The sequence below is a fragment of the Platalea leucorodia genome (genome assembly GCF_965183815.1).
Source record: "Platalea leucorodia genome assembly, chromosome: 1".
NCBI classification, from domain to species: Eukaryota; Metazoa; Chordata; class Aves; order Pelecaniformes; family Threskiornithidae; genus Platalea; species Platalea leucorodia.
This window is the reverse complement of record NC_138823.1, coordinates 121,666,897-121,688,998: the sequence shown is the minus strand read 5'-3', so window position 1 is coordinate 121,688,998 and position 22,102 is coordinate 121,666,897. Positions and strand designations below refer to the sequence as shown.

The following is a 22,102-nucleotide window of genomic DNA, read 5'->3' as shown; positions in this document are numbered from 1 at the left end:
GCTCCATTTCTGCAGGGAAAAGTCTAGGTCAGGATTGCAGCAGTTCATAATTACACAACTCCGGTGCCCAAAGGCTGAACATGCAGTTCCCTTGTAGACACTGGTGCGTACTGGTGCCGAGGCCTTGTAGGTCCGTGGTACAGCCCCTTTGTGCCGTGGGAGCTGGGAGGCAGCCCTGGGCTGGCCTCCATCCTCTGCAGTGGCAGGAGTTTTCGTATGATGTGCTGGAGCTCTCTCACTCAGTACTGTGCAGCTGGGACCTGAGTTGCGAGTGCGGTGTCTGGGCCAGCTGATGCAATGGGGTTTTGGTCCAGGTGTATATCTTCGGCCACCCTGAAGTCCTGAGGTTGAGCCTTTCTGAGTTAGGCAGGGCTTGCCTCTTTGGATACCCACAAGTCCCCCTTCCTTGCGCTGCAGGCCTCCCAAGAGCCTTAGGTATAACCGAGTTGAGCGTTTTCTTGTGCTGAAGGAGTTCAGGGGCCTGGTACGTAGGGGCAGAAAGAGCCAGGAAAGTTAATTCAAAGCAACCAGTTGCTGGCCCTCCTGGCCGCTGCTGAGGCCGCGGGCAAGGACTGGCAGCACGGGCCCGTTCCTCTCTTTGAACTGCACAGTCTGACATAGGTGGAAGGACTCCAGGTTGCGTCTAGTGCCAACACAGAACTGGGTTACGACAGGGCAGGTCTAGCAGCCTGCCAGACGTAATAACCAAAATAGCCTCAACAGGTTCAGCTCTCATGGATTGTAACGTGTGGGGGGGTTTCCACCAAGGCCCTTTTATATCTTTGATTTCTGTCCGCTGGAGTTGAATAAAACACCTCATCATCCGCAAGAGTTTCTTGGCCCTAGCAGATGCTCCTTTGTGTTGTGGTAAGTGTAGATGGTGATAAGTAAGCTACAGTTTAAGTTGCGCTTGTTGTAGACTGCCTGGTGTCAGTGCTTCTTGCCAAGTAGAGGACTCCTGTAACTGCAAACATCTTTTTTTGCCCAACCTTTTTTTGCTTTCACCCCCTGCTAAGTTATCTGTATTGCTCATGATATATTGATAAAACACAGCAAGTGGGAAGAAAGGCTACTCTGCAGTCTTGGATTTGACATCATTAAAAACAAACCAACAAAACCCAAACCACAACAAACTGTCTCTGAGCTCAGAGCGCCCTGGAGTGGGCTCAGGAAGGTGGATAATGCTGTTATCCATTTTACGTTTGAAGCCTTTTAGGTCAATTCCGCAATGTGTAAGTACAGTTCCGCAATCTGCAAATACAGCAGAAAGAGGCTGAACATCTCTGCAATAACCATGACGGTCGCTGCCTCTGTTGGCACCCTTCGTGTCGGAGCGGTGCGTGTGAGCCCCAGGCTGCCGCGTAGCAGAAGAGCTACTTTGAAACTTCTCCTTTGAGCCATTTCGTTAACGCTGCTGCTTTGCTCCTGCTGCTCTTTCAAGGCGTTTCTGAGCCTCACTAACAACGGCAGGAATCGCAAGGAGGAGTAATTGAAGATAACCTCAGGTCACTGTAAATGTCTTGCTATTCATGGGACTTCTTCGGACCAGTGTGATTCCAGCGCGCACGTTCGTTGTGTAGAGGCTGATGCACGTAAAAAAACTTCTGATCCCAGTGGGACTGCTTGTGTGCAGAAGCCTTTGGTTCACAGGTCCCCATCCCGCAACGAGCCAAGATTGAAAAAGGTTGAATTTTAGCAAAATCTACACCCCTATGTTGCACAAAATGGAACCTTCTTTAATGGATTCCTCCTCCTGTTGCTAAGAAAGAGCCTGCAGCTTAATCTAGCCAGACAGTTTGGAGTTGCTCTGCTGTAATTAGAATTCAGATCTGAGCAAACATGAGCAGGGAAAATGATATATGTGGGTGGGGCTTTTTTTAATTTAGTGTTGCTTGGTGATCCTCATCCAAAAAGAAATCTTGGGAGTTCATGCTGGGTTTTAACTGCAAAAGTGGGAAGATAAGGTGGAAGCAATCTGTCCCTGGAGCTGTGTCTTTCTAATTGGTGCCTTAAATAACCAGGAGTCCGTGCTGGGAAGAAGATGGTGCTGGCTGAGGCGGGCACAGGGGACTAGGCCCTGGCCTAAGTTATGTACCGAAAACCACAAGTAAACAAGGCCAGCTGGGCAGGGGGCAGCGGGGACAGTAAAAATCCAAGAGCATCTTGGCGTGAGGAGCAGTAGCTAGCGTAGAGCTGGCCTTGCATGGCACGGCTGGCAGGTCTGCTGTTCCTCAAAGCAGAATCAGGCCTTCGCGACCCACGTATGAAATGCCGGGTTAAGGCTTCGCAAAGGGGGCAGAGCACGAGAAGAGGCAGCCCATGGGGCAGCAGTGCATGCAGGTACAGAAGACGCAAACCTGAGAAACTGCCTTGGCCCGGGAAGGTGCAGGAGGGGGGTAGGTTTCCTAACCGGAATATTCTTTGAACATTGCAGTGGCTTCAGAAGTGTTTGAGGATGACAACGGCAGCAGCTTCATATCCGAAGAAGATTCGGAAACTCAGTCGGTGTCCAGCTTCAGCTCTGGTCCTACGAGTCCCTGTGAGGTGCCCGCTCAGTTCCCTCCCGCGACACGACCTGGAACCCTGGATCTGCCCAGCCCTGTATCCCTCTCCGAGTTTGGGATGATCTTTCCTGTCCTCGGCCCCCGAAGCGAATGCAGTGGGGCATCCTCCCCCGAGTGCGAAGCTGAAAGAGGTACGCACAGCTGGATACGCCCTGGGCCAATGTTTTTCAGCTTTATAAAGGGAGCAGGAAAACCTTCTCAGCTCCCCTAGGCTTATCGCCAGCTCGCTGAGCTCTGACCCGCTGGCCGCTTCCTTGGGGAAGGCAGTTCTTGAAGGCCCTGCGTCCCACAGTTAACGATGACATCTAAAGTGTTTTAATTATTCTTCTCCTGGCTGGGAAGGTTCCCCGGTTCTGTCTCAGAGGAGGGGTTCGAGGTTTCTCACGAAATAAGTGATCAGTGGGATTCTGATGGTACGTTTATTTTAAGGAAAATCTGAGTTTAATTTTTTTTTTTTTTAAATTACTGTCCTGCTTGCTGAAAATCCTGCTTTCCAGGAAAAAAAATGAAATAACGTGCCAAAAGGAACCTCTTGCAGGCTCTGCCAGCCCTTGCTGACAAATTCGGACTAGAGGATTACCACCGCTCTTGTGTACTCCAACCTAACGCTGTTTACGCTGTAATTTGCCGATGCAGTGCACAAGACGAGCGCGGCTGGGAAGGCCAACTTCGGTTTCGTTAAAGCATCTTGCTCCTGCTCCTAGATTTTTTTGCGCGCTTTGGCAAAGGAAGCTGCAGAGGCACCCGCTTGAAGCTTAAGTTGCAGAATGAAATCCGGGTTTAACATCCAGTTTAATCCTTTCTTTGCAGGGGATAGGGCAGAAGGGGCTGAGAACAAGACAAGCGACAGAGTGAACAAGAATAGGAGCAGCAACAGGAGCAGCTCCGCTGAGGGGCTGGCTTTGGATAACCGAATGAAGCAGCTCTCCCTTCAGTGCATGAAAATCAAAGAGGGGATATGCGCAGGCAGAAAAGCTGCCCAGATTGGCTGAGTCCTTCTTGTGCCCTGTCCTGATTAATGGGAGTATAAATATTTATACATGAACTTCTAAGTGTTTGAAGAACATCGTGCCAATAATATATGCCAAATCTTAAGCGTTTACTCTAAGAATTTAAAACTGCACTAAGGAGTCTAATTGATGTGGAGGGCTGAAGTTTTTATTCAGTAAATCCTTTGTAGGCCGGACAAGTTATCAAATGTTTAAGCTGTGCTCATATTTCACAGACTTTGTAAATTGTTTTGTAGCAGCCTGGCTGAAGCAATAACTAGTAATGTTCCCGTGTAAATTCATGCCAGTAGGGGGTCTGAAATTTAAGCCAGACATTTGCAGAGAGCGGTTTGGCTTCAGTTTTGTAGAATGAAATGCTCTTTAGATACAGTGGATCTCTTGAGTACCAGTGGCATATTCTTTGAACATCTGTATTTGTCTGTATTATGCTGAAACTGTAGAAATATTTTGTATACAGGAAAGCTGTTGCATGTGTGGGGTCTCAAAGCCTTCACTCTTCCTTTGGTGCTCACAGAAAGGATAAAGATGAGTCACACCTATAAAACCTGGTGTTAAGAGACAGAGGGACAGAGAGGGGATGGTGCACTCAGCAGTGGGAGGCCCTTTCTAGCCACCTTCCCGAGTCTGGCTCGGACTCTGAGGGTGACTCCGGTGACCAAAAAGAGTTGCTTGGCCCCTTGCCCTTCCCCTCCCCTGAGAAGTGAAGTATTATTTTTCAGCACTTTAAGTGTTTTGGGTTGGTTTTGTTTTGTTTTGTTTTGTTTTCCTCAAAAATGGGAGTCATAGATGTTTTCAGGACAGTTACGGTAAGGGATTCACCCTTGAAATATGCATGAAGAAAAGGAATTGCCAGTGTAGATTGACAATGTGTTCTTAAGCTTCTCCGTAGGTTGTACTGTGTGGGGTTTTATAACTGTTAAAGGGACTTGGGATTTTAGTATGCCCTAGAGAAAGTGTTCAATAAAACTAGAAAGGGCACGGGCATGTTTTGCCGGCAGCTGTTAGGCAGTAGTAGTGTCTGGTAATTATGCTAATAAGTGGTAGTAAAAATCCTAGGACTCTTCAGTTTTGGTGGCTAAGCATTTCTGAAAGCACCATTTTATCGAAGATGTCAGTTTCTATTGTTAATTTGATGGGAATTTTAGTATTGCCCAAAGTATTTTCTAATCTATGTTTTTGCAGTCCTGTTGTATTTTGTCCCTGCCACAGCTTGTGTATCTATTCGCAAAGTTAATGTAAAATTCTTCACACTACAGTAAACATTTTTGTTTTCCACATTTCGAGTCTGTGCAAGCTAAGTCTATCTCAAGCGCTAAGAAGCGAATCTTCTCCCGCAGCAAGTTTAGTCTTTAAATATCCACTTCCAGTCGAAGACTGCAGCCCGGTGTCACTCTGGTAGGAGAATCCTTTGCAGTACGTGGACAACTGTTACCTCCTTCCTGCATCCCCGCATCCATGATTGACTTTTTATTCTGAACGGCACGAGACCAGCGCTTTAGTCAAGTTTTCCAAAATCCCTTAGTACGCAGAAGAGAGGAAGGTATTCTGTTACCTAACACCTTTCAACTTTAATGCTGCTGAAATTTGCTGTAAGGCCACGCAGAATTGGAGGTAAAGAAACATGTTTTCATAAAAATTAGATTCAACACATGATAGCTGCTAAGCTGTACTAGCTTTAAATATTTATACATTTACATCTTCCAAAGACCTGAAGGCTGAACTCTGCCATCGGTAGCATTTCCCAGCCCAATAAATGCTTAGCAAAGAAGTCAGTGGTTCCAGCTTCTGATGTGACCAATACTTGGGAAGAAGCTGGAACTGGCAGTATTAAATATGAAATGAAAAGCCGTAGAGAAGTGCCACATTGTATTCCATGTTTTTACTTAACCTTTTACAGTTAAGCTATTGTCTGTGCTCCATACAGTTAGAAAAATTAGCAGAGGTACTTGTGGTTGAATATCTTCTGTTTGCAGACTTGCCAGTCAACCCCTAATAAGCTTTCCTGGGATTTTTATGTTTATTTGTGGTTTTTAACTTCTTTTGCTAACAAATTTCCTCTAATCTTGCCAATTCGGACTGGAAACCCAAACTCCCTGCACTAGGCAATGAATTAATTTTATGTTCAGCAGGATATAAAAACGGTTGTGTGTGCTGCCTTGCGTATGTCCCGATTGGGTTCGGCTCCCAGCAGGGTAAAACCATTGATCAGCAAGTACGAAAGGGTGCGGAACCCACCGCACCCTTACTTCTACACCATGCTTCTGCAAGGTTTGTTTAAAGATCTCGCTGCAGCCTTCTTCCTCTGGCGACCCCCGGACTTGGCAGGTAAATCACACTTCGAAGGTGCAAGCAAACAGGCGCAACTGCGCGTCTAATAAATTAATGGAAAACTCATTTTATTTTAAACTTCATAAAAGCCATAATTATAAATATGACAAACTTAAATGAACATACATCACTACGGATTACAGGCAAATGAACAAGCTTTCTCCAGTTGGAGCTGTTCCTGCATTCTGAAGTGTAACATGGTGGTAGCTGCCTTCACGGGTATAAAAATAAGCCTCTGGTGTATCAAAGTATACGTGATCACTTCAGCTGCCCTGAAGTGAGAACGTTATAAAGCAAATGTTAACCTAGGAATTCTACTTCTCTTTGGTATTATCAAACAATTTCAATGTCCTTTTTGACTAAGCGATGAAAATCTCTGCTATATGTACACAGACTTAATTCTAAATAGTTGGCTGTTCAAACACTGCATAGATTGTGTGCTCAAGTGCATCGTTACTGTACAAAATAGTTACAGGAAACTAGCCTCGGGAAGCCGGGACTGAATCTCAGACTCATGGGGCAGAGGGGATAGAAGCTCGTATAAGCTCACGGATACCACTCATCCCTGTGCTACTGCTCGCTGAGTCTTTGAGAACTGCTGGATGGGATTATCCAAGGACTCACCTGTGTCTTCCTAACAAAGCAAACTGGGGTGGGGTGGGGTGTCTGGGGGGGTGTCTCACCCTGAGCTATAAACAGCAGCATTATGGGGTCTTGCATGGAGCTTTAAGGTAGGATTTAAAAAAAAAAAAAAATACACAGAAAAGGCTTTGCAGTGCCTAAGTAAGGAGAATGTCAAAACTTCTGAAGAGGCTATCTATCTCCAGTTATCCCTCTGCACCACTGATGGAGAATGTTATGTCACTCTCCAATAACTTTTCCAGATTTATTTGTGGAAAAAAAATAGAAGTATGTATTTGACAGAAAATATCAAAGCAAAGCTTAAGTGCTTACATGAACAATCTTTTTCTAAGAAAAAAGGGCAAGAAAACTTTGTTGTAAAATTACTTTGCCATAGCCAGAATTTGCAGACTTATTTTTAAGAATATTTATTATTTCCTTTTACTCCACCCGAGTGTTCTGTCCTATATGTGAAGGGAAATGTACAGCGATGGTATTGTAGTAGCCTGTGTAGGTGCAATGTTTGAATAGGACTTGCCTTATAAAGGACACTGATACTAGGCTTAAATCCTGTGCAGTTATGGGGATGAGCCCAATCCACTGACTGTGCTGTACAGGTAAGAAGTGTTAGCGTATCCTGGAGGAGCCGGGATCCTTTGTCCTTAATGCCTTTGTCTGGCATTAAGTGACTACATTCCTCGCTTTAAGTTCAGTACGGCATGGAAGTTGAGCCTTATGCTTGTTTCATCGAGCATAAGCTTTTAGCACTAGTTAGTGCAGGGGGAAGGAGAAAAAAACCCTTCCTGCAGAGTAGGAACCCACTTACAGAAGGAAGAACAACAGATTTTACTGTAGGCAAGTCTACCAGCTTGATCTCAAACAGCTGAGGATGTGCAAGAACTTTGTACTAAAAGCTGGCAGTTCTGGCATCTGCCTTTTGTACTGTCAGAAACGTACTCAGTGGAGACTTCCTAACTACCTCTAACTTCATAGGTGATAAAATAGATGCGAGACTCCACTGCTACTCTGGTTTACCCTGAGCTGAAAACATAACACAAATTTGCAGGGAAAATGTGGGTCGAATGACATTTTAATTTTATAGGGATGAAGCAGTCCTTGGTACGTACTCCCAAAAGCCAAGGATAACCACAAAGAACCTAGTTTTTTTGCTCAGCTTGTGCCCGTGCTGTTCCCTGTGTCGATTTGTTGCAATAATCATCAGAAACTTCTCTGCAAAAGAAGGTAAGTCACACTGTGACAAACTTGTCACAAATTTCCTAGCCCAGATGGTCTTCGAGAGAACGGCAGTCAGAAAGGCGTGTGTTTTCAATGTCCTTTTAAAGCTAGACATTTGTTAAGCAGCTGTCTGATGAAGGAAATGAAACAAAAGGGATCTTGTACGTTCTGGAGAGGGCTACTAGCAGACTTCTAGGGGAACAATTTTAGCCCGCAGATAATATTGTTGGTACGCCTGTAGCATGTGTGCTCAGTTTCCCGATGACCAAATGGCACCTGTGCTCTAAAATAAGATTTAAATGCTACCTTTTTGCTTGGAAAACCGCCAAACCAACCTAAATGGCAAAGAACTTCCTCTGGCTGTTTTAAAAACACCCTCTCCCCCAGCTGTCAAATATAGTGGCATTTTAAGTCTGCCATTTGTAAAAAGACAAAAAACAAAGGCATTTTAGGATCAGTGAGGCAGTTAGTATTTAAATTCAGAAGAAAAACTTGGTTATCTTTAATCCTCTTCAGATACAATGTATATAGATCTTCTGGAGGACAAGCACAGATAGTGGCTTCTAAAAAATCTTATTCTGGACGAATCCCACTTCCACTATTTTCTCAAGAACTTTGAGGCTACCCCTATTGATGGCACTGGCCAAGCACTCAATTCATTCACTGGTTTCAACTTAAAAGAAAAAGGTACCTTCTTTTAAAAGATGCCTTGTGTCATGGGATCAGAAAGTGCATTTCTTGCGGCTGTGGTTTATTAGGGAGAGAGGTTTAAATGATCCTTCCCCTACAAGCTGAATACTTAATTAAAATCTTGAGGATACAACATTTCTTTGCTGGGATGCTGATGGTGGGTAGTTCCCCCTCCTCGCACTGGCAGGTGAGGGTACCTCAGTAGGTACAGAGCATCCTACGGTGCAGCTGTAGATGAAAGCCTTTCACACGTGCTGAACGAAGGGCGTGCTGCGCTGTCTGTACGCTACCGCTGGCTAACCTCCTGCTTTTACTGCTGATCTGGGTCGAGCTAGGTCTTGCAGCTAGTAGGAAGAAAGGCATAGAGTACCTCGTGCTGTAGTATTATGTATAAAGTAATATAGACATGAAATAACAGCTCTCAAAGTACATATGAGTGAAGCCATTGCTTTTCTTTTAGAAACTGCTAAAGTGGGAATCTTCCTTTTCCTTTGCTCCTTCCTATATACATATTCTAGATAAACTGAGCATGTTCCTCTGGAATAGTACATGCTCAGCAGCAGTAAATTTACATTTAGATGTGAGAACTAGTTCAATGCTGAAAACATTCCAGATGATAGCAGCACAAATATGTAATAAAAGCTATTTGGTCCTGAGACTGAATAAGCAGAATACACAAGAATATTTTTTCTTACATGTTTACTTTTAAGAATAAAACCTTAAACCCATATACCCTGTATTTTGGGAGAAGAGAATTTCAGTGTTAGTTTTTCTCTTAGGTCACTAGACTTTGATTTGAAGTGTGGAAAAATTGCAATGAATTGAGTTCTGCCAGTTCATTTGAAGACAAGCATTTTAGCCCGTTCACAAGCCTGTTGACCAGTGCTCACTCCAATACCATAGCAGCAAAAACTACAGCTCACTGTCTACCACACTTAAATGGCCGATCAGTGATTCCGTGCCTTTGGCTATAACTTAGAGTGTAATTTTCTTTTATGCCTATGTGTAGTAAGAGTTATTCACCTGTTCTCAGACTGTAGGACAGATCAAAACCACCTCCTTAAGCGGTAACGCACAGCTCTGTCTCCTCACTGCAGCTGTGATACCTTAAGAGGAGTAGCACTGTTAAAATCTAAGAAAAAAGGACCCTCTTGTTGGGGCAGGAATGTAGTGGGGATAATGTTGTAAACTCCAGCAAATATGTTCTCCACTTCCAAGTAGCAAAATCCACACCTATGATAAAAGAAACCACCTGTTAGAACTAAGATCTGAAGTACGTCGCAAACCTCTAAGACTTCATTAAGTGAGCATTACCTGTAGTCACCACTGCTTTTTTTCTGAAAGCCATGGGAACCAGGATCTCCTACTGTCGAGACTGTGATGAGTTCAAAACCAACACTGTATTGCCTGCAAGCGACACGACAGACTGTTACTTTAGTTATTTGGGTCATCGGGATTACCATGAAGAGGGCTATTTATTAAAAACTACACAGTATAACTGGAAGAAATATGGAAGTTTTATCACGTTCGTGACAGAAACGTTAGGTCAAACTTAGCATGACACAAATGTAGAATTTGGAGGAAGAGGGAACACATTTCAGGTTCAGAACCAGACTATCTGGAAAATGCCTGCTAGAAGTCCGCCTCTGCATTTAAGCAGACTTCAAGCAGTTAACCTTGTGGTGACATACTCTGGTGCCGCACGGCACAGATCCTGGGGCGCGATCTGATCGCTGTCAGAGGACTCAATGTCCGCGATCTCAGCAGAATTTCTCATGTTGCACTACAACTTGGGACAGTTTGTCTACTACCTGTTAACGCATGTGACAGGCACCACTGCCCCTGTCATTCAAACTACCCAAATATGATCTGCGAGTGCAGGAAAAAAATGCATACAAAAACCCACTCAATTAGTGGAACAGCGGAGCCACACCTTTGCACTTGTCTCTGTTTCACAAGAGGAGTTTCCTCAAAGAGAGGAGGATGGATAAAGAAGTGCTCCCATTTTGTGGGGCCCGCTGTACAGCTCTGCAAAAGATTAACACTTGACTGCACGGCAGGAGATGGTGCTATTTGGAAGCACTGTATACTGGTATTTTGAGGTAGATCGTGAATTTTGCCAAAGGAATTTGACCTGCGTAGGTCTAGTCTACAGGGCACTGACATCCAGTACTTCTCCTGGCCTGCTAGTGGTAGAGTAAATGCACTTTCAGAGCTGAAGCTACTGCATAGGCCATTATTTGAGAGCCTGTAAGGGTTTAGTATCCTGCGTATTAGCTATACTACAAAAGAAAAAACTAATTACGATTGTAATTCCTTAAGAGGAAGAAAAAGTCCTTTGTACTGTCTTCCCTTCTGTGCAAGGCCTAGCTTTGCTCAGGCACCAAAACTAAAGAAAAAGAAGGCTCCTGCTTTCCTTGTAGGTCAAGGATTTCCTCAGCAGCAAACGTGCAGGTTTAAATCACTATCGATAATGAAGTTAGAAACATAAATAGTGCTAAATCTGAGCCACGTCCCATACCCATCTTCTGGATTTTCAGGGAGCTTCCAACTCTCCCCATGGAGGAGACTGACAAAGCTTTATCTTTAGCACGTAATACTCCTGCTGTGTTGGTGCACGCTTATTCTCTACAAACCTTGGTCCCCGTAGTTCAATTAGTAATGGCCCATTCTTGTCCAGCTGGAATTGATAAATGGGGTTATTTTTGTAGGTGTCTCTGAAATTTCCACATCCTCCAGCACTGTGACCTTTCCACTGTCCATTAACCTGAAGGAAGTCAAAAGGACAGAAAATACTTTATATCCTGAGGATTTGTATTGCTTATTTATACGTACAAACAAGACTAGAGGCTCCTCTCACTTTAGCAGTCACTGACTTTAGTAATCTCTCCTAATTTTTAAAGTGCAAGTGACTCTTAAGTATTCAGAAAGTTTCACTGCAGTCCTCCACCCACCTCCATCAAAGCCTTAGATCCCTTCTAAGTGTACTGTATTTTTTAGCTTATATTTAATAAGCAAGTACTGAGTAACTGTTTCTGACTGTAACAATTTGCATCTAACGAAGGATCTGTGTTCCCATCTATGCCATGACTACTGGACTATGCAGATTTTTTTTTTTTTTTTTTTTTTTTTTTGCTCAGACTCCTCTGTTGTGCTAAACGAGAAACAGCAGCGGTACACGAAGTACGCACTACCTGCGTTGTAACCTTTCCTTTTGAACTCGCTGCCTCCAGCACTGTCCACTCACCTCTATGCACTCTGAGAACCAGTGTTACAGGGACAAGATATCCATAAGGACAGATTCCCCAAGGACAAAGACATACAAGAGGAAAAATGCTGCTCAGACTTTGAGAAACAGGCCATCTGTTTGCAAGTTCCTCCTGCTAGTCATTAAACTGAAAGGTTAGACTTATAAGACATGCCAGGCATTCACACAAATTTATAGCTGAGATCTACTTCTCCTGTTACTTCTCTCCCCTTTCTGTCAAACGAGCAAGGAGCAACATTTTTTTCTTGTGATTTAATTTCTTCACTCAGTGTCCAAAACCCTCAAACGTGGCAAGTTTGGAAGCAAAGGGGATTTCTTCCCCCACTGTGCTACTACCCAGGAACCTAAAACTGCTGCGTGCTGTTAGCATTCCCGGCCTTTTCCACCTCCGCTGCACTTAGTTCCAGGAATCCCCCTAGGGCTTGCTGAGCTCCAGGGGCGACTGCTCAACTTTAGTGTAAGAAAGACATCCAACGGAATTCGCTTTTACTGGTAAACTGTAAGTTAGTTATCATCTGCTTGGTTTTAAGTGTGATGACTGCTAAGCAAGGACCAAATAAGCATTAAGCACGGGCAACTAACTTTTTGTATTTAATCGTACAGAGAGAGCTGGCCTTGGATAGACAGAACATGCCTTTTATTTGAATACTAGACAGAAATCTTCAAATAATTAACAGGATGTTTCCACATACTTAATTTTCTTTTGAAACATAATACAACATAAACCAGATGTCCTGCCTCAAACAGGCTGGTCACCTTCAATGAGGTTTTTGACCTCTTAAAGCATTCCCCCAAACTAAGCCCAGTTTTTAAGAGCCAAAAAGGACAATCGTTGCTGGAACAACCAAGCAAATCATCTCGCTGTTTCTAGGAATCTCTCTAGCCACTTACCGTTCTCCAGAACAGGCTAGCTTCAAGGGGCTGTTGTGGAAATAACAGCTGGTACGAAACACTGTCTGCACTCAAGAGCCTAGCTGCAAGCCAACATGTCCCCCTGACCACACAAAGTAATGTAATCCTTGGCTTCAGGCATGAGTGTCCTAGAAAATGGACTGCTCCACTGTGGCTCAGACTAGCCTTCTTTCTCTCTTCCCAAAGAGGTTACTGTTCGGACAGAAGACTTCTGCCTATAGTAGGATTCCCCAGGGTATGCATGGTAGGTACGGAGATTAAAGTTAACAACTGCTGGCTTATTCTTTCTTGAGGATAAAATTGCTAATACGTGAAAATACATGCAAGTCACATATTACCCTGTGAGCTCTTGGCTATATTTATACTTCAGCTGAAGGTATAACTGCAGCTCATGTTGACAGCTGAAATACGAACAGCAGCTGGCCTCAAAACTGCCTGGGCTTCTGACTTAGTTGCAGTCAAGTTTTTTCTCTTGCCCCTGCTGCTGTACTCTCAGGGAGTATTTCTATATGAAATGTACCATGGGTATATTGCCTTGATCCTGTTTGTTTGGCAGTGAGCGCTTATCCCAATGGTTACAGACCTTTGAGATGTCTTTGCAAAATTTAGGAAGAGTAATGTATTGTGATATTGCCATCCTAAGTCTATTTGTCACAGTCTTGCTACCGGTGCCTTTGGTTTGCCATTGCTGATTTTGTCCCATCATGCCAAGAGGTCTTCCAGGAAAATCACACAGTTCTCTCACGGGAAAACGAGCAACGCTCTGCAGGGTTTTTACTCTGCAGCAGTACTAGCACAATCTGATCTCTGCAGAGTAATTACACATTAGGGTACAGGTTGTTATTCTAAAGGCAAGTCTATTCTACAGAGGCTTTACAGTATATCTGCAATGGTATACAGCCATAACAACACGCTCTGCAATGAAGGTGGAGCTTATATACCAAGTAACACCGAAAGTTAAGCCACCGTCCGTACAGAGTGGTGTGAACAGGGTGAGCCAGCCCAAGGACTTCTGTGTTGCTATGAATTATGCTAACAGTGCAACTAACTGTTTGGCAAATTATATGTAACTTGAGTACAGGATTGGTCTTGTGCTAACGATGCTTAGATTAAGCTTTAGTTAAGAAGTTTCATTTGTTAGAAGATGGCGCCTAAGCTGCCATTTTTGGGCAGTAATATAAAAATATATTTAAAAACCTTTTACATTTCAAATACAGAAAAGCCAACCAGAATTATTATCCAGGGACCCATAAAATGAAAAAAATTCTTTACCCGTTTGGAAATGGTGTAAGGTGTAGGAATCTTGGAAAAGGTGAACTTGCACAAGGAATACACCTGCATTGTAAAAGAATAAGCTGGTCACACGTTCATCTTGTACCGTTCATATGCAATCTTATGACATGTTAAAAAAAAGCAGAATTGCCTACACATCATTTTTAAATACTTGTTCGCTACATGCCTACATTACTCATCAGAGAACCCCATCTGAAACTCAAAATCCAGAATAGCGCTGGGACTAACAAGACTTAGTTCTACTTAATTTTTATTAAAAAAAAAAAAAAAAAAAAAAAAAAAAAAAAAGGCAAAATGGAAACAACCTGCATTTTACTTTTTTCAGTGACAAAAAGAGACATCTAGCATTGATCATCACATGACTCAGCAGTTAGAGAAAAACCCAAATACTGAGTCCAAGGACTTAGAGAAGTCAAAAAACTTTAAATCTTAACTGGGATCTAAAATAGGCTTATTTTGGATACATAGAGAGCCAATGCTCTGCCTGTACACGTAGATTTTTTTATTCTAGGAAATGAAAGTATTTTTCAGCCGATTTCATTACAACAATCAAACACACTATATTGTCTTTACTACAGTGGAGAACATGATCAAGCACTTCATCCAGTGGTTCTGCTCCATCATTCATAGCCTCCCTCCCCAAAAATAACAGTATCAGTCCAGGAGTACACTTTTTTTATCAAACTTAGAAATAAAGGACACTTCATAGTTTAATTGTTTACATTCATTATGAAACCAACACTACATACCCTGATGGTGTAATGGATAGTGTTCTGTTTCTCATACTGGGACACCACTAAGGTAAACGTATGGGGCCCTGGAGAGGTCAGCTTTATCTTGGTCAGGTAATGAGGACTGTTGATCCGAATACCATCAATATATGGAGGAGGATCAGCTGAAAAAGAACAGGATGAATGCTTTTCCCCGATCAAAATATCCCCCAGCTTGGTAAACTTCTTAGCCATTTTGTATCAGTGAATTTTGCCAGGAGAGTCAGGTTGTTGGTACTAAGGTTAGACTGTAAGCAGACTTGAGGGCTCTCAAAACAATAGAGCCTCAAGATTTGCTCATAAAAAGGGCAGATGCAACTGTCCTTTAAGAGCAACTATCATTTTCAGGAGAGGTACATCACACATGACAGGACACAAATTCTGCACTTGAAAGTACAGCTTAAATCCCATGAACTGCAAGAACTGTGAACATCTCCCACCAATGTCACTACTCAGAGACCTACTGTGGTTATGGTGAAGTTTAAAGAGAAAGATAAGGAACGTTTGAGCACTCTTTAAAAATCTCCGAGGAGGCTGCTCCTTCTCCATTGACTGGACAGTTCCAGAATGTAAGCTGCCAAAAAAAAAAATCTTTGGCCACTGGGTAAACAAGACTTTAAGACACGTTAATTTCTTTAACTAACTGACACACACTTTCTCTCTCCCTCTCCAAATCCTTGTGATCGTTACACAGATGTAGCTGCATCCCAGTACCAATGCACACGGAGTACTTATTATAAATGTCCCAAATATTTGCTTTTACAATTAGACAATGTAATTTGTTACTTGGCCTCTAATTGGTTCTTTCCAGACTTTTTAATTTCAGTGAAGCAGGAACAAGTCTAGCCAATTACTTCAATAGGCTCAGGATCAGGTCCTTTTATTTTCTTCCACAAAGCAACATGGGAGAGGGGAAAGGATTAATATAAAACAATGAGCAGCTTAGGAATGGGAAATCTCGGCCTCACTGCCAAAGGATTAACCTGCTTTGTTCTGATCTCATTTTAACAGATGGTAAAAATAATACTGCAGCTTGACCGATCTATTTCCGTGGAAAAAGGTTTTAAACGAGTTTGAGCTCGTGAGATTAAAAGTTTATAAAAGAGTTTGGGTAGCGAGACAAAACGTGAATCATCCCGTTCTTGCTAGTAGTCTTGCTGGAAGACTGTCTCTTTCAAGCATAACCGAAAATTCCCTCCGCTATACAAATGTGTTTGGTTTGCCCACTTAAGAATGTTTTCAGTAAGACAGCATGTAAAATAAGCACTGCTACAAGTACTAGCGACACCAGAAGCATGTCCTGGGCTGTAAAGGAGAAGCAGATGCTTTAACAAGGTCAGCTCTTGCAAAAACAGATGATGATTTGGTCAGGTCTCGAACAGATGCTTTCCGCAGAAAGACAGCTTGGATTCTAGAGGAACTGGTCGGCAGAGTTCACTGAACAAGACCAGAGATGAAGAATGCAACCCTTACCAGCCATTCCAATAGGGAAAAACCCACAAATTCCACTCTTTGGTGAAAAGAGCTTTAAAAGCTACTCTCTAATTAACTGTTGCTATTACCCGTTGCATGAGCAGCTACCTGAATGCAACCCTGGTTCTAAAAAGGTTCCCTATCTGTAAAAGCAACAGGCCAAATCCTACCTGCCTTAGGATGCACCTTCACTGAATTATTCCAAGGAATATTTTTACAGATATCTCTAACGTGATGTAAAGAATAAATAAAAATATATTATTAGCTCTACCTTAAAGTTGCAGTCTACCCTATCCATTCAACATGGGCATTACCTTTACTTTCTGTGTCTCAACCTGTGTTTCAGATCTGCTATCTGTCTTGAAATAAAACATACGTGCCTTTTTCACAGCTACAACAAAACCTCCAAAAGCCAAGCCCCTTCTTCTCAAGGTGAGTAAAAACTGACCTATAATGACTGAGAGTAATACTTTGATAAAATCTGAGTATCTAAATATTTTTCTTACATATTCCATACCTGATACTTAGAAATAAGTTGAAGCTTTCAGCTGTATCTCATGAGCTTGCTTAAGTACTTTGCTAAGCCAAGTTCATAGAACAATTAACCTTAATTATTTTCATTTAGTGGAAGCTGTAAACCTTTAAATAATTTCACAAATCTGGGAAATAATTATGCTATCAGATAAACAGAGGCACAACATCTGTTCCCTCTAAGCATTAACTACTGCCACTGCAAAAATCAACAGAACAATGAAGAAAATGCTGTGCCAAATTAAGTGTCAGCAGGACTACGTAGACCTCTTAGCGTGCTTCCAACGTGCACAGCTTGGTTTATTCCTTTCGTGTAGGCTGTTGAAGGTGGTCAAACAGGGCTAAACAACTATTTCAGAAGACTGACCTCTTAAGAGTGAGGCATCTAGTTTTAAAGCAAAAAGTGCCTTTCCTCTCCACAAAATCCTTTGCAATTCTTAATTTATTTCTAACATCACCTTCTTGACCATTAACGTGCACTAACCTGGATAGTAAACTTTTTTGCCGTCAGTCTTGTATACCACCATCGTAATGAATTCCCGATTGTGTGCAAAGTCATCCTATAAAAAACACAAATCAAGTAGAGTTGTACACTTCTGTGGAATGTAACCAATGCTTAAGCAGAATCGAGTACACATTCTATCATCCCCTTCGATCACCACATCACTGATATTTGCTTTTACTAAGATACCTGATCCAATTCCTGAAAAACCCTGAAATAAACAAACTGCCACTAATTTCACTTATAACAGCTCAGAGTTATTTTATTACCTTTATAGTGGAGAATATAATCACCTCACTAAATTTTTACTCTGGGTCTATTCCAACAATCTTGTACACAATTATGTGTACCTGCTGAATTTAAAAATTTTTATATATACACATAGATGTACATACTTGAATATAAAATATAAACACTCATATACTAATAACATAGAAAGCTATATAAAAAGGTTTACAGGAGATATTACAGAACTCATAATACAGAAAACTAAGGAAAAGAACCCAGCACCTTGTCTGTGATGTGCCTGCTAAGCAGAACCCAGACGGCAGCACCACCTTGTGGACACTGGACCTCTAGCTTGTACTGAGGATTGTTGGCCAGGCTGTAGGCATCCTTCACCGGGCCTTGCTTTGCATCCCAAGTACTGAAAGTAATACAGACACGTTATTAGGTGAGTAAGATGCTAATTTGTGCTTTGAAACCCAACTCCAAATCCTGCATATATACAGAGCTATCCATTATCAGTACCAAAGTTACTGAAGGCTAATTTTCTGCGGGAATCTATGACAGTGGTTACAGAATACGTTAGTGCCAAAAGCATTATCTTACAATTTTGTTTTATAAATGACTTTACTACGATACAAGTGTGATAATAAAAAAATGCTAAATACAAACAGCTTGGCTGTTTGGTATGGTGACTGCAACCACACGAAGCACAGAAAAAGCTGAGCCAGCCAGGGAGCCCAGGCTAGCCAATTATTGCAGTGATTGCACACAACACATTTATTATTAAGGGAAAAACTCCTATGCTTTTGTAACTGTAAGACTCCATATGTAAGCTGTGTCTAGTTCCAAAAGCTTGCGAAACTTTTTCCTCCAGTTTTTTATTCAGATAATTTTTCTTTTAAAATTTGATCTGGTTTATGTTTGGAAGAGTGCCTGCATGAAGTGTTAAAAAAAAAAAAAAAAAAAAAAAAAAAAAATCTTTGAGGTACCCTATTACAAAATCTGCCTGTTGCCTCATGAACTGTCTAGGCAAGGAAAATAAGGTATGAAAGAGTAAGAAGTGCTGATGCCTGAATGCAAAGCGTGGCACGCTGGGAACAGAAGTGGATAAAACTATTCATAAGTCCCATTGACCCTCCTACACTTTTAAAACTGAACAGCATGCGTGGAAGGCTGCACTATAACTAAGCTTCAAATTACCACCATAATTACTCCACTTTTTATGGCAATTGCCACTGTGCTGGGCATTTCCCTACACAGAGCTATGACAATCACTAATAATATAAGGAAAGACAGACTAGTAGATGAGCTTTGAGATTAGCATACATGTTACCTCATCTTGCTACCTCACCACGGTGTATTTTAGAATTAATTTGAACACAAAGATGGAAGGAGCCTTTAGAGATAACTCAGCAGTTGCACTATGGATGAAGGAGCTTGTGCAGAGCTAACACACACAGAAACAGTGTAGAAGGAGTGGCAAAGTGCAGCACAGTGGAGTGGAAAAACAGAGAAACCCTTGCTTTCTGAAACCGAGATGCACGCTTATCCTCAAACTGGGTGACAAAAAGACTGAATGTGATGGATACTAAGTAGGAGACAGGTATCATGTTCAGAAAAAAAACAGCAGGCAAGGAAGATTACTTATGATAACTACAACTGGTGAAAAACAGAATTAGTTAAACTCCTCTGACATCAGTGAACACACCCTGTAAAGACAACACGCACTGCATGAACAACTTGCAACTGGCCAGGAAAATGAATTCCAAATAAAAACTAGGTCACTCAAGCACTGTCTGGTCACTGCTTAAAGATGGAATGCAGAAAAATCTGACTTCTATGCCAACAGAGAGATGTGGGACTGAGGTCAGAATCCGGTTACGCAACCTTAGGTCCGCAGCAACACCACAAAGGTCACTGGAGTTTTAACGATGTTACAGAAGTAGTCAAAACCAAAGCCTGGGCTGAGAATTGAAAAGTGTAAAGTCAGGCTCAAGAGAGCATGGTTGGAGTTCAACTTCTTCAGCTGTAACTAGGAAGAATGGAAGGAAGGAAGGAAACACCACCTCAGAACATTTAGTGAGATACTGACACGAAAGCTTTATCTCTTGGACCAACCTGTGAATACATGTAGATTCTTTAAAAAGACTCGGGTTCCAACTCAAATAAATAACATCATAGTACTGGCACAGGTCCTCCCAGGCAATCCAGAAAATGCCTAAAAAGGAAATGCTGTTATTGTTTCCTTACCAGACACCTTGATTTTACTTGTTTTTCAAAAGTCTCTTTCCAGGCAAACGATATAGCTTATATAAACCAGCCTTCCTGTAAAACTTAGTAGTAACGCCTGCATTGCCCAAATTTCTAAATTTAAACTTAACCCCCAAACCAAACAAGTTAAGCCAAGAAAAACACATTAGTCTCTGCTTATCATCAAGGACTTTCTGAAGCTGTCAGAATGCTTTTCATTATCAAGCACTAAGCAGAAGGCATTAGAGAATCTGTTGTACTGAAAGAGACATCATGAGGCGATTCTGACCTGCCTTCCCCTTTCCTAGGTTTCTGGGGAAAAAAAGAAAAATTACATAGTCAAACAGGTTCGCCCAATTCAACAACCCACTTCAGCAGTCATCCAGCACAATCAAGCATTCAATCAACATGTGAGTACGTTTGAATGTATTTCTAAGATACTTCATCCAACACGTATGTGACTTGCTTTGGCCCCCTGAATCTGCTTCGTCTTTACAACAATCTCATGCATTTATTCTGAGTCTCCGTAGCTCCCTTAATTGCAACTCCAGCCAACAGCAATGCCTGCAAGCTGACAGATTCCTGATGAAATGAACTCTCAAAAAGGTAACAGCCTTACAATTCAAGTCTCTGACACAGGCAGCTGCAGATCTTGCAGCACAAAAAAATGCAGTCATAATAGCTACACACTTAGACAACACGACCAGAGTGTAAATCCAGTCAAAAGAAACAACTCCCTTAAAATTACTAGTGTAATTGTATATAAATTTTAATTTTATATAAATTTTAACTACTAGATGTTACGGATATAAATTCCTTACTAAATGAATCAGTAAATAAATAATGAGCTAATCTCTCATAACTGTCACAAAGCCAGGGCTGCTATTCTTGTATTTAAATCAAAAGTCTTCCTTATGCATTTGCACGAGGCTTATCAACAAATGCTATAATTTAATGGGTTTGGACGCATACTGTTGTCAAAATAGAGTGGCACTGAACAAAGGGGCTCCCTCACAGAGATACACTGACAGCAACTAGGATACTATAAGAGCAGCAGGCATCTCTTTGTGAATGTAAAACGCAGCTTCTGCGGAATTTCTGAACCGTCAGCAGCCTGCCCTTCCACCAGCAAACCCACGCTGACTTGCCAGATGCTACGCTCCGCTGCTCCCCAGGGAAGATGGGACAGGGCAACACTGGGCATCACTCCAAGTGGTTTCTCTGGACAGTGACATAGTAGTACCACTGTCTCAAAGACCGATCTCAATCTACTCTTACAGCCAGAAACAGAGTGTATATAAAGATTTGTTTACAGATATAGTAAGGTAATGCAAGGGGAAAAACCCACTAACCTCCAGCACATAACCTCAAATACGGGCAAGACTCATTTAAATGCTGATTACAGTAAGCATGTTGATGCAGATTTGCAAATGTTGGAGGGAAAAAAACCCACAAAAAGTCTGTTCACGTATTAAAAAGCAGTATTACAAAGCTTATTGTCAGAATGTTATCTTTGCGCTGAACTCCCCCATGCCCACACCTAAGCACGGAAGTGATTTCTTGTCAATGAATTTGAGATATATTAAACAGTCGAGATTACTTAAACCCCAGACAAACCTGAAATGACAGATTTAAATCCACAAATACTCCCTAAACTTTTGGGCTATTTAGTTTCTAGTATTTGTTTTACTCTCCCTCTCCTTGTGCTTATGCATTTCTTTCCACCTTCCTGCAGGGATACACCACAAAGATTTAGATTCTCTGAAAAGATAGTGACTTTTTAAACTTTATTACCATTGTCTATTTTCTGAGCTGTTCTTGGATCAAAGTTCAAGTATTTTTGTAAATCTGGGGTCCAATTTCTTGTGTCATTTTCACTGTATCGTCCCTTCCAACGTAAGTGGCTCCAGGGATTTTTCAACTGAAGAAATCGAAGTCCCTAAAGAAATACAAAATAAAATTGCTGGATTCATCCTGTCAAGATAATTTTTATTTTTATATTAACATGGAATATGGACCAATATCTCAAGAAAATACAGCATCATTAAGCTTTCTGGAATTTCCCAATGGAGCTCAAGACAAAATAAATTATATTAGCCATTAGAGCAAAAAAATCAGTAGCTACCCATCACAGATAGGTTTCAAACAGGCATCAGAAAACATCTTCAGTTTTACTTGATACCTTGTATTCTCTTATATCCAAGACTGCATAAGCATGGGTTGGAACTAAACCCCATTTTTCTCCTTCCTCTTCAGACATCACCCCTGTTGCTGTTGTGATAAGGACATCTCCCTTGTGAAATCTGTTCAAAAAAAGAGGTGAAAAAGAGCTTAATTAAAATCTTGCAAGTTGCAAAGTGACATTTGCCAGACACTGTAATAGTATGTTTTTACACTGTCCATTAGCGTGACCCTGCTTTATAAAA

At 41.9% G+C, this 22,102-nt stretch overlaps 2 protein-coding genes across 4 annotated transcripts in view; one reads left to right on the top strand and one right to left on the bottom strand.

The window, feature by feature from the left end:
• SH3BP5 (SH3 domain binding protein 5) overlaps positions 1 to 3,556 on the top strand; it is a gene marked incomplete at its 3' end in the record, with an annotated part of 52,416 nt that extends 48,860 nt beyond the window's left edge. Inside the window, exons 8-9 of the mRNA XM_082322231.1 lie at positions 2,435 to 2,695; positions 3,375 to 3,556. Coding sequence (XP_082178357.1) covers positions 2,435 to 2,695; positions 3,375 to 3,556 — 443 coding nt within the window. The remainder of the gene's footprint in view (positions 1 to 2,434; positions 2,696 to 3,374) is intronic.
• A 4,207-nt stretch (positions 3,557 to 7,763) lies between these two features.
• Positions 7,764 to 22,102, bottom strand: part of CAPN7 (calpain 7) — a 33,844-nt gene continuing 19,505 nt past the window's right edge. For 2 of the 3 annotated variants that reach the window (XM_082322207.1, XM_082322208.1), the window contains 10 exons: positions 21,859 to 21,979; positions 21,471 to 21,615; positions 19,545 to 19,644; positions 17,709 to 17,844; positions 17,181 to 17,256; positions 14,672 to 14,817; positions 13,902 to 13,964; positions 11,086 to 11,216; positions 9,764 to 9,856; positions 7,764 to 9,682 (listed from right to left, as the gene is read on the bottom strand). In XM_082322207.1, the coding sequence (XP_082178333.1) occupies positions 9,538 to 9,682; positions 9,764 to 9,856; positions 11,086 to 11,216; positions 13,902 to 13,964; positions 14,672 to 14,817; positions 17,181 to 17,256; positions 17,709 to 17,844; positions 19,545 to 19,644; positions 21,471 to 21,615; positions 21,859 to 21,979 (1,156 nt within the window). In that variant the 3' untranslated portion in view covers positions 7,764 to 9,537. The remainder of the gene's footprint in view (positions 9,683 to 9,763; positions 9,857 to 11,085; positions 11,217 to 13,901; positions 13,965 to 14,671; positions 14,818 to 17,180; positions 17,257 to 17,708; positions 17,845 to 19,544; positions 19,645 to 21,470; positions 21,616 to 21,858; positions 21,980 to 22,102) is intronic. The other variant, XR_014229225.1, reaches the window with a different exon arrangement.